At 32.8% G+C, this 12713-nt stretch overlaps 1 protein-coding gene across 3 annotated transcripts; it reads left to right on the top strand.

Moving 5' to 3' along the window:
- The first annotated feature begins 748 nt into the window (after nucleotides 1–748).
- Nucleotides 749–10565, top strand: LOC112703556 (probable leucine-rich repeat receptor-like serine/threonine-protein kinase At3g14840). Of its 3 annotated transcripts, XM_072199708.1 has the most exons (24): nucleotides 750–941; nucleotides 1162–1345; nucleotides 3645–3716; nucleotides 3788–3856; nucleotides 3939–4010; nucleotides 4103–4174; nucleotides 4513–4584; nucleotides 4685–4756; nucleotides 4866–4937; nucleotides 5029–5100; nucleotides 5253–5324; nucleotides 5611–5682; nucleotides 6270–6332; nucleotides 6475–6540; nucleotides 6625–6660; nucleotides 6761–6801; nucleotides 7204–7580; nucleotides 7929–8124; nucleotides 8223–8384; nucleotides 8558–8676; nucleotides 8806–9016; nucleotides 9146–9383; nucleotides 9613–9763; nucleotides 9961–10565. In XM_072199708.1, the coding sequence occupies exons 1-24, from the start codon at nucleotides 851–853 to the stop codon at nucleotides 10348–10350; spliced, it is 3042 nt and encodes a 1013-aa protein (XP_072055809.1). In that variant the 5' UTR covers nucleotides 750–850; the 3' UTR covers nucleotides 10351–10565. The 3 variants fall into 3 exon arrangements, with proteins under 3 accessions (XP_072055810.1, XP_072055809.1, XP_025610830.1); XM_072199709.1 differs by lacking the exon at nucleotides 8223–8384 and having other exon boundaries at nucleotides 749–941; XM_025755045.3 differs by lacking the exon at nucleotides 750–941 and having other exon boundaries at nucleotides 1277–1345; nucleotides 3939–4021.
- The last annotated feature ends 2148 nt before the right edge of the window (nucleotides 10566–12713 follow it).

The raw sequence follows: 12713 nt of genomic DNA, 5'->3' as shown, positions 1-12713 counted from the left end.
CTTGTATTCTCACACTCTCTACTACTCTTCTTCATCTTCTTCTAAGTTTACAAAATCAAAGGAGGACTTGTCGTCAACTATAGAGTTTAATTATGTTTTTCTTTGTATTAAGTAATTTTACAAATTAGTGTAACCCCGAATTATCTATTGTGTATTATTGTTATATATGAATTTATTTAATATTAATATCTTTTAATAGTGAATTATTTTTAAATTTAAATATTTAAATTACATTATTAAAAAAATTAATTATATTAATTACAAATATTTTAATTAATTAATTAATTAGGACACAATAGGGACTAAAATTAGTTCCTTCTAATGAAGAAGAGAAAGATGCTTTGAGTTCCTATTTACTGTTTATGATGCAAAAGTTTATGTGGAGTTACTTTTTATGACAGGTGGGCCATAAATAGGAACTGAAATGAATTCCCTACTGAAGATAATATTAAGTACTCAAGTCCGTAGAAAAGCAGCATCATCAATTATATTTTATTTCTAACAACTTTTCCATGAAGAAGAATATAAGCTGGCAGCAAGCTAAGGATCTTTTTGGCTTCATCTTTATATCTTTATACTCCATCTTCTATACACTAATACTTTCTAGTTTCTATCATTAGTGTTATCTTCTATTTTTTTTTTCCTTTGTTATCTCTTTCACTAGCCTCTTATCTTTCACCAAGCTGCCACCATCATCAATTTTCATTTTGTTTTAGGATAATTCATAGTTAGTGTTATAGTAAGGTTCAATAATTAACTTTCAATTGAGAAGATTCATTTCCTAAACTTGAGATTATGTTCTTCTTGCTTTGGCATAAAAAGAGTCACTAAGACTATTATAATAAGTAACATGAATTTTTCTCCTCTTTTCTACTTTTGGCTTCTTGCTTTTTGTTGCTTCGCTTTTTTGGCTAATGGAGCTACTCTCATAGAAGATGAAGGTACGTACATATGTAGATGAATATAGTTTTTTTTAATCCAATATCATATTAGTAGAACTGCTTGATTCTGCAAGCTTGAAAAAATTGTTGTTTTATATAGTGTAGTACAGTTTAGCTTTTATTTATTTATTTATTTTTAAAGTATAGTTGGTTTATAGCTGTTTAAAATATAGTATGAATCTCTAATTTACTTTTCATTTGAATATTTATGTATATGTAGTGGAAGTGATGAAAGAGATAGCAAAGAAGGTTGGGAAGAAGGACTGGAACTTCAGCGTGGATCCATGCAGTGGATTAGAGAACTGGAACTCATCAAACGCAGTTAAAGGAATGCTAATAAATGCAGTGACATGTGACTGCTCCTTTGCCAATACCAATCTTACTGTTTGCCATGTTGTTAGCATGTATGCCTCTCAACTTGATTATTCTGTGTGCTTTTGTCTCATCTTTTGCATTTCTTTTATTATTATGATATTTTATTCGAGGGATAATGTCCACCTTAATTATACTTAAATTTTAACTAGGCTTCTATCTATTAAGAAAAATAGATAGATCAATTTAACAATGCTTGTATTACTCTCAAATAATTACAGGGACTAAAAATTCTCTCTCTATCTCTTTTTCTTTTTTTTTTCTTTTTTTTTCTCCTCCGATTTCTTCTTTTTCAGTTCTTCATTCTCCTCTTTTTTAAAATTCCAACCTATAATATAGCCAAACTCACCATACTCTTGTAATTAACATAAATTCCAATCATATTCACTTACGATTATGATAATCATACCATCAATAATCAACACAACAAACACAATTAAGTTCACCAATTTCATCATAATCGCATAACCTAGGATTTAAGAGAATAATACTTAATTTCACTAAAGATCCGCTATCGCAAAGTAATTAGGTGACAGAGATTGTGAGGTTAGATAGGTGGCTGGCGATTTCTCTGGTGCAGTTTCAGTAACCAACAGCAGCATCGATAAGATGGCGACAGTGACAATTTGACAGCTCAAAAACTGCGACATAGACAAAAGAGAAAGATGCAGAGACGACGATAGCAGTAATGGCATCGGCAATTCCGGCGGCATCAGTTCCGTGGAATCAAAACGACAACCACAGTAGAATACGACAGAACAAATGCAAGATAGCTACGGCACAGAAAAATGGAGAGCAGAAGAACGACGACAAATGCACACGTGGTAGAGATTGTTATAGTGCAGAAAGGCGGAAGCAACAACGAAGGCTCATCCTCGAATCGGCAAAGGCAACAACAATGGGGGACTGGGGAAGAAATAGGGCACGGTGTAGGAATAGGAAAGGAAGAGGAAGAAAAAAAAAGAGGTTGGTTTGATGATGGTGGTGTCGCGGTGATGGTAGTGAAGGTGAAACTCGATGATGAGAGTGATAGAGATGATGGTAACTGGCCAAAGATAAAAGAAAAGAAGAGGAAGAAAAAAAAAAAAGAAGAAGAGAAAAAGAAAAGAAGAGATTTTTTTTTTTTGGGAGAGAGATTTTTAATCTCTATAATCACTTGGAGATGACATATCAGCTTCAACCTAACACACTACTCTTGCAACTGTTTGTCAACTATCAAAAGTTGATTTGTCTATTTTCTTTAATGAATGAGGGTCTGATTAGAATTTAAGAATGATTAAAGTACATTATGTTTCAACAAAAAAAAAATTAGGACCTGAAAAGATTTTTACTCTTATTATTATTATTATTATTATTATTATTATTATTAAATACTAATATTTAATCATTATTACCTTTTTGTATTCCATATTCAGTTTGTCTACTTATTTAATTATTATTATTATTTTATTGTTATGAAGTCATGAAAACTATTTTTTAGAATTATATATTAAATGATATATACAGTATTTTAATTACTTTTAGTTTTACAATCCCATTTTGATTTATTGGCAAGGGAGCTGAGAGTCTTTTTTTTATAAAGTGAATTCTGTCCTTTTTTTTAAACGTTTTATTTTTTCACATTTTTATGGTTTCTTTGATCAAAATTAAATCTCTTCATATTTTATATCCTTATATTATCATCTTCTTTAATTAATGATAATAATCATAATTATAGTGGTTGTAGTAATAATTTAAGTTCAAAAATATCAAGAATAAAAAAAAAGATAATAATATAAAAAAATTTTCAAAAAAATTTAATTTTAAATAAAAATAAAAATATAACAAAATAAAATATTTAAATATATTTAAAAACTAAGAAGAAAACTAAAGCTCATTTCAAACATTGAAATTAAAAGGTAGCCTCAACCAAATTGAAATAATCTCCTTTTAAAATGGAGCGTAGAAGAATAATTTTAATTTTTTTAGATGTGTTTTTGTTTTGTTTTTTAAATTATTTAAAATTTAAAAAATATAAAATTAAAGTTAGTCATATTTTAAAATTTAATTAATTTAAAAAAATATTTTTTGTTCAATATAAAAAAATATTTAAGTATTTTTATAAAATTAAATAATAATTTTTTTTATTTTTATTAAATTATAAAAATAATGTTATAATATATATTTTTTAAAAATTTAAATATTAATATAAATAATATAATCCACATATCGTATTTTTATTCGTCCACAATTTTATTGTACCAATACCTATCAAGTTATAATTGTATGGAAGCAAACACCATAATAATTTATGAATTTTCATGATTGGATTATTGAACGTGGTACGTACAGTGTCCTGAAGTACCAGAATCTTACGGGCACACTCCCAAGTGAACTAGTGAAGTTGCCATACCTCCAAGAAATGTAAGTATTTAATTCACTTTTCATCATCACCATCTATCATTCTTAGTTTCTTACTTTGTTTATTGTTACAGTGACCTCACCCGCAACTACCTTAACGGCACAATTCCACCACAATGGGGCTCCATCAAACTTGTCAACATGTAACTCCTCTCTCACTCACCCTTCTTTTCATTATATTACTTCCATGAAACTAATTCTGCACATTTTCTTAAATTGTGACAGTTCCCTTCTTGGAAATCGACTAACAGGTTCAATTCCAAAGGAGCTGGGAAACATTACCACCCTGAAAAGTTTGTAAGTTACTGGTAATAATGTACACAAAATTTCTAAGCTTAAAAGTGTGATGAGAATTTCTGAAGGAATTTCGGAATTTCGGAATTGTGTAGGGTTTTGGAGTTCAATCAACTCACCGAAGAGCTTCCTCCTGAGCTTGGAAATCTTTCCCAGCTTGAAAGACTGTAAGCGCTTTATATACAGTTGCCATTTTGTAATTGTTGTGGTTGAGTTTGTTATTTAAATTGTTGAGAAATAGTTTTGAGTTTTCGGATCATGGAATTGCTAGTTTTAGCATTTAGGGTTTACGTTTGCAAGAGTCAAGCAGCATAATTATTTGTTTATTGACTGATTTTTCAAAATTTTAACTCATTTGCCTGTGATTTGGTTATTTTACAACAGTTTGGATAATCACTTGACGCAAAATTCATTTCCAAGTTCACTAATTGCTTTAAGTTGTTTGCATTTTTATAGAAACCTATAGTGTTGAATTTATCAATTCTAAACTTCAACTTTTCTGTAGGCATCTTACTTCCAACCATTTTACTGGGAATCTACCTGCTACATTTGCTAAGCTCACTAAATTGAATCATGTGTAAGTAATTGGTTTTACATATTCCATTTACAATTCTCTACACTGCTGTTGGATAACAATAATGTAATGTTTCTGTGTTCCTTTCTCTCTGCTACTGCAGTCGACTAGGCGATAATCAATTTTCTGGAACTATACCAAATTTTATTCAGAGCTGGACTACTCTTCAGAGGCTGTGTGAATCTTTACCTATTATTCCCCTAAAATTTAACCTTTAGCTGTTTCTTGTGAAATACATATTAGTTATAATTGGTTGACCAAAGAATTGTTCTTAATTGTGCCAGGGTGGAGCAAGGGAGTGGTATGAGTGGACCAATTCCTTCTGGAATTTCACTTTTGAAAAACCTCACCGACTTGTAAGAATGGTGTTCGAATTGTAGCCAGTAAAGTTTCAAAATTAAATTTCTCTGTGATTGTTTCTTGACATGCTTAAAACCTGTCATGCAGGAGAATCACTGACTTGAAAGGACCAGGTTCTTATTTTCCACCACTTAGTAACTTGACAAATCTAGAAACACTGTGAGTATTATTCTTGGAGCATCATTTCTTTTCCTTGTCATTTTCATTTTGTGAGTTAATAATGCTTCGGTAAGGAATCTATTTTAACAATGAAAAAAAGAGATACTAATGCCTTTATGTCCCAAATTGAGATTTTGTTGAACTGTTTGCAGAGTACTGAGGAGTTGTAATCTGATAGGAACAGTGCCTGATTATCTAGGAAATGTGACTACACTAAAATCACTGTAAGTAATGCTTTATAATCTCTTTTTGACACTTTTTTTGTTGGCATTATGCTTTAATTTTTTCTTTTGGCTGTTCTAAAGATTAATTTTTTATTCAGAAATTGAAGCCACTCATAATTCTTGCTTTTTTTTTTATTTGATGAAGTGCATGCATCAACAATCAACATGCTTCTCAGTTCAGTCTTTTGATTACAATATAGGGGGTTAAAATATTTTAAGTTGACTTTTTGAAGCCATTTCTTTTCTCTCTTAAATAATACTCGCTTTGGACATAACTTCTTTTCAGAGACCTCAGTTTTAACAAATTAAGTGGAACCATTCCAAGCTCCTTCAGTCACCTATTGAACATGAACATACTGTAAGAAATCTTCTCTAACTTTTTTATTTTTTGGTATGAGGACAGATATTTCTCGGTAATCTGGTTATGTTACTCATTTTCCTCTGGTGTCTAAGATTCATTAAGGAGTTAAGTATACCTGCGTACTTTAACACTATAGAATGTATCAACAATTGTAAGATTCAAATGTATATGATTCTGACACTAAAAGTGGTATCCGAAATTTCGAATCAGTCGATAAAGTTGAATTGGATTCATAAAGATTGTAAGAGAACCTAGTTTAATTGATTAAGAACTAGGTTAACTTGTTTGCAACAAGACGCCAAGCACCTTTATAAATATGTAATATGGCGAGTTGGGCATAAACACATGAATATATTCTAAAAGGGTGAATTTAATTGACTTTATTGCTAGTTATGTTCTCATTTCTGACAACGAGATTATGCTATCATGTCATTGATCAATCTCATCTTAATCAAAATAAATATTGATATTGCAAATCCAGATGAGTCAATTAAAGGATTTTAGGTAAAGATCCAAATTACCATTCTAAATTTCTGATTATTCTAAGTTGTAGAAATTGACTTCTTCACATTGTGTTTACGTAGGTACTTAACTGGAAACCTTTTCACTGGACCGCTACCTAATTGGATAGCTAACCCAGACTATACGTGAGCAATCTTTTCATATTACTTTATTGAATTGTAGTATATGTTTTGCTTGGTACGTTACTAGACCATTATTCTTTGTGTTCTTCTTTGCTACCAAGTGCTCCATTTACTTTATTCTGAATAAGTTCATAAATTGATACAGAGATCTTTCATATAACAACTTCAGCATCAAAGAGCCAGAGCTGTTGACTTGTCAACAAGGAAGCGTGTATGAATCATTTCATCTGTACCTTTTGTTTTCTGATAATTTTAGGAATTTATCTGAGACTTGTTTATTTACTGTGTGCTTCAGGAACTTGTTTGCATCATCTATGAAGGAACATAACTTGTATGTTCTATAACATCTCTGCTAAATCATTTCCCTCTAAAGCCGGAACTGATATGATGTGATTATGCTCACTTATTATGGCATTCTTTATTTTTCTCAGGGGAATTGTTCCATGTTTGGGAAACATTAATTGTTCTAAACGTAAGTTGATTTCCTGGGATTCCTAGACTATTAAGATTTACTATTGCTCAAGGGACAAAGGGAAACGTAGAATTATCTTATCAAAGTTTTCATGCTTGTAAATTGATCACTGTTGGACCTTGAACTTAACTGCTAAAGTGAAAAGATGACAAGAAATAACATATCATATTTAGTACTCCATCCAGCTCAAAAGAACTGTCATTTTGATCTTTTCTAACATTCATACATCAATATATACTTCAGTTTATCGCCCTTTTCTTTTTTTAGTTAATGAGAGAAGAAAATAGATGCCAGAAATAAGAGAATAGAGAAACAATATTTGATTAGATCTCTTTTTTTATTTGATTAGATCTTTTTGCGCTGGCATCCTTTGATTTTTTTTTCACCCATTTCTTGTCCCAGCTTCATATTCTCTCCATATAAATTGCGGTGGGAAACTCATAACTTCTAGTGGGAATATTACATATGATGAAGATGCACAAGAAGCTGGACCGGCAAGATCTCTTCGTGCCGGATCAAACTGGGCAGTTAGCAACACTGGTCACTTCTTTGATAGTAGTTTTGGGGACTATTATACATGGTCTAATACATCTAAGCTTACCATGAACAATGCTGAATTGTATACGAATGCACGTGTTTCTGCACTTTCTCTGACATATTATGGTTTTTGCATGAGAAATGGAAGCTACACAGTACATCTCCATTTTGCTGAGATAATGTTTACAGATGATCAAACATATAGCAGCCTTGGAAGGCGTGTATTTGACATCTATATTCAGGTTTGTGTTTTTATTGTATTACCATTTCCATCTAAATGTTTAATAATAACAACCTCATTTAGGGAAAAGGTTTTCTTTTTCTTATTGTTGTTGTTGTTTGTTTAACATTAATGAATTGTCCTTTAGTATCCTCTTTAGGCCCATCTTTTTTAGGAGTTTCAAGTGTAAACCAAAATTTCTCAACCATAACATGATCATATCAAGTTTTCAGTTGTGTCAATTGTTTGATTTGATTCGATTTGATTCATTAGATTCACTCACTACTAGTATTTGAAATCAATTTCTGGACTAAAAATATGAAAACTGTAGCCAACATGAACCATGTGTATTTGAATTGAAATATTGCAGAAGAAATTGGTCCTAAAAGATTTTGATATTGCAAAAGAAGCAGGAGGAGTTCGTAAGGCAATCATAAAGAAATTTATTGCTAATGTGACCGGCAGCACCTTGGAGATTCGCTTACAATGGGCTGGGAAAGGGACAACAGCTATTCCATTTGGATCAGTATATGGTCCTCTAATATCAGCTATATCTGTAAATCCTGGTCAGTTCTACTTTTCTTTCAAGTTCTATTTTTACTTTTCTGCCGTAATCTCCATCATCTGATCTAATGTGTAAATGTCTTATATCTTAATCAAGCAGACTTTATGCCACCAGTGGAAAAAGAAACTAACAAAAGTGGAAGTGGCATATCTGTGGGGGATATAGTTGTAATTGTAATTGCTGGAGCACTTGTTATCGTCTTCGTATTTGGTATATCCTGGTGGCGAGGATGTTTAGGACAAAAAGGTTCATTATATAAAGGTCCAATACCATAATTTAACACATGAACTTTGCCTCCCTTGTCCTTTAAATCGACTTTCCAGCTCGGCTATGACGAATTTGTTTTCATTGTTGCTGATTAATGTTTTTGCCAATGACTTCAGAATAATTTTTCCAGAATGATTTGTCTTAATATGTTTGGGTTCAATTAACAGATCTACAGGGTTTGGATCTAAAAACCAATGTATTTACCTTGAGGCAAATCAAAACAGCAACTAACAATTTCGATATTGCTTATAAGATTGGACAAGGAGGGTTTGGTACTGTTTACAAGGTATTCTGGACATCCAACATATTCATTTTGTTGTGTTTGAAGATGTATAAATAGCATTGCTTTGTTTTTGCTTCACTAAAAAAATTAGAAATAAGAAAACTTCATATTTATACCAATCTGAAAATGCAGGGTGTTCTTTCAGATGGCACAGTAGTGGCAGTTAAACAGTTTTCTTCTAAATCGAGGCAAGGGAATCGCGAGTTCATAAATGAGATTGGCATGATTTCGGCTTTGCAACACCCCTGTCTAGTTAAGCTCTATGGCTGTTGTATGGAGGGAGATCAATTGTTGTTGATATACGAATATATGGAAAACAATAGCCTTGCTCGTGCTTTGTTTGGTAATTTGTTTTCCTGTCTATGAATGTTTGGTATCTCTTCTGTTGATAATATATAATGCTGCACACATGTATATATTTTAGTGAACACTTGGTTATGTCTTCTAATTCCTATGACAACTGAAAATGTAGCCCAAGAAAATGGTCAACTGAAATTGGATTGGTCAACAAGGCGCAAGATTTGTCTTGGCGTTGCTAAAGGCTTGGCTTACCTCCATGGAGAGTCAAGGTTAAAGATAGTTCATAGAGATATCAAGGCCACCAATGTATTACTGGATAAAGATCTAAACCCAAAGATATCTGATTTTGGTTTGGCCAAGCTTGATGATGATGGACTTACCCACATAAGCACTAGAGTGGCTGGCACCTAGTGAGTTCTATACTTAAAAAATTTATTTTGAAGTCGTCTAGTAATTTTATTATTAACACTTGTATATTGCAGCTAAGATGTAGAGAGAGATGGTTACTAAGATACTCTACTAGTTCCTAAATCATGAATCTTAAACCTCAGCCTATGCTACATTTTCGGCTATTTATAACTTATGAATTTGAAAAATGGATATCTACCACTACTAATGTATGAATTTTCTATATTGCAGTGGATATATGGCTCCAGAATATGCAATGCGCGGTTATTTGACAGACAAAGCAGATGTTTATAGTTTTGGAATTGTTGCCTTGGAAGTAGTTAGTGGCAAAGGCAACAATATGAACTGGCAAAAGGAAGAATGCTTTTCTCTTCTTGATTGGGTAATACCTAACCTCATGATCCTAATGCACATTATCTTCTTTGTTAAATCTTTCGAGTCTAATTGCTTCTTGGCCAACTATCTATATCGACTCTATACTTCATTTTCACTGCATTTTGTTAGAAATATTAATGCCTTCGATTCAGTTGCAGATTGGTGACAGGATTTAACAAAAATCTTGAATTTTGTGTTTTGCAGGCTCTTCTCTTGAAAGAAAAAGGTGATCTATTGGACCTAGTTGATGAGAGGTTGGGTTCAGACTTGAATGAAAATGAAGCAATGCTCATCATCAATGTGGCTCTTCTATGCATAAATTTCTCTTCATTGCACAGGCCAACCATGTCTTCAGTGGTAAGAATGCTCGAAGGCAAAAGCGCAGTTCAAGAGGCCATGCCGGACACAACCCAGGTATTCGATGAGAAGAAGTTAGAAATGATGAGAAACTGTTACCAACAGAGAGGAAAACACAAGATTCCAGACACTCATGAACATAGCACCTTAATAGTTGAAACTGCTGCTTTTATGACTAATTCAGAGGTTCATTCAGCCAACATGGATTCTTCTCCCTGGGAGGAAAGTACTAGATGATCTTCAAAAATTGCATAACTTTGTAGCAACCAAGGTGGAAATATCTGCCTTCTTTTTATTAAAAGTTTATTTTGGTAGCATAAAATTAAAATTACAAGTGTATCATAGATTTTTCTTTCCTGAAATTTCAAAATTAACCATTGCCCGATCAACTAACCAATATTTCATGACGTTGACCTGTTATGGTATAAAATATGATACTCTTTTTGTCAGCATCATTTGGCATTTTAAAATATCATTTATCATGATATATCAATAAAACCATAATAGTTGATTAAAGATTCTAGTAAAGCATGAAATGATATACAGATTACAGAATGTAATTCTAAGGACTAAAGGGAAGCACACTTGTGATTTTAGCATAGGTATCAAAACCAAATTGGCAGTTGACTCGGCTAAACTACCGGGTCATTAGATCAATGATTCGACTGTTGGATCACCGATAATAATTAAATAAATAAATAAAATTATAATAAAATAAAATTTTAAATAATAAAAATAAATAAATACATTTATAATTTAATATAATATTATAAAATTAAAAGATAAAATTATTGTTAAATGATAACTTTTATCAAAAATAGAGAAATTCAAATTCATAATTTTTAAGTGAATATGAAAAAATTACGTCATATGAATTATAGTTCGTTGATTATTGTTAAACGATAATTAAATTATATGCAAATTATAATGTAATCATTATTTTTATATAATATATAGTTTTATTGGCACTTAATATAATATGAACAATGCTGGCTGATTAGTAGAGGTAAGACTATGACAAGGTTAGTGGTTTAATTTCCAGCTGTAGCACCCTTTTTTGTCTCTAAATTCAAAAGTCTAACTGCTAGTATATGGTGGACTACCAAGTTGCATATGAAATAAAAGAAATGCTAAAACATCATTAGAATTTATTATCTTTAGTTATTATTTAGTTATCAACTTAATTTTTTTAATTTAGTTTTTTTAATCTAATAATTAATTAATGGTCAACAATAATAAATTCTAATAATTTTTTTAATATTTTTATATTATAATATTATAATTGCCGGATAAAAGAGAACATAACCGACCAAGTGATTAAAGTCGTAACTAATCTCATGGGATAAGGCCGGATACCACAACGATACACCACCGCATTTCGTAACCGTCGAATTCCGACAAATAATGAGTCATAATGAGCACTAAATGCTAGAAAAACGGTAGCTTCAAAGGGCAAAGACTAAAAAGGAGAAGCAACCACCAGGTAAACACACGAGAAACTCACTTTCTACCTAGCACACTATTGACTTTAGTGTCGGAGTGTCTTGTAGGTTGCCCAACCGGCCTGGTTTTGCATTTGTCGAAGTTGGGATCTCCTGTCTCCACCTCTCTAGATTGTGACCTCGCTTTGAGCTCGAACATTTGACACCGTCTGTCGGGCTCCCACTTTAGTAAGAATCATGGCCAAACGAGGGATTCAATCTACCATTAATTTAGAAACTCCGTTGAAGAGTCAACAACTGGAAGATGGACACGAGACAAATGTCACACCAAGTCGAGAGGAAGTCCCTTCTGGCTATGAAAATCATGAACCCATCAACCAAGAAGCCCGTCATTTCGCTTGTCTTGGAGATGACTATCACTATGCCACGCAAGAAATGCGACATAGGGTGCAAGAACTGGAACGATACCAATTGGAACTTCAACGGCAGTTAGCTGAGCACTTGTTATCCAGGCAGTCTCATTCTCAAAGTTGCCCAGCTAAGGAACGGGAGGAACCTCACCTTGGAAACCCATGAACACAAGAGGGAACACCGGCGAATTTCACCTTCTCCCCTGCGCCATAAAGATGATAGAAGGTCGCCTCGACGACACGGCAATTTTCAGGCAAAATAAGAGTCACGTTCTGCACAGTTTAAAAGGAGGCGGACTCCGCCAAAGAGTCAGACTCCTAAAAGGCATCGGGAGTCCCGATAACATGTCATCATGGGTCAGACCCCATTTGCCTCCCACGTTCTTCAAGTTCGATTGCCAAAACATTTTGATAAGCCCACTGACTTGAAGTATGACGAAAAGACGGATCTTCAAGAGCATATTGATGCCTTTGAGGCTAGGATAAATTTGGAAGGAGTTGAAGACGCAATTCGGAAATTCTCAAGGTAACAAGTGTTCTAGCAGTACAGTTCACAGCGGAAGACTTTCAGATTGCCACATCAGATGAAGACAAACCCCCTAGTTATCATGGCTAGATTGGGTAATAGTATTATAAAGAGGATCCTCGTCGATACCGGCGCGGACTCAAACCTTCTTTTCAGGAATGCATTTGATGCCCTGGGGTTAAAGAATCAGCACCTGAAACCTCATCTCCCGGGAGTTGTTGT

The sequence above is a fragment of the Arachis hypogaea genome, chromosome 7, assembly GCF_003086295.3.
Source record: "Arachis hypogaea cultivar Tifrunner chromosome 7, arahy.Tifrunner.gnm2.J5K5, whole genome shotgun sequence".
Taxonomy (NCBI): Eukaryota; Viridiplantae; Streptophyta; class Magnoliopsida; order Fabales; family Fabaceae; genus Arachis; species Arachis hypogaea.
The sequence above is the reverse complement of the archived record's forward strand: the minus strand, read 5'-3'. Positions and strand labels throughout refer to the sequence as shown.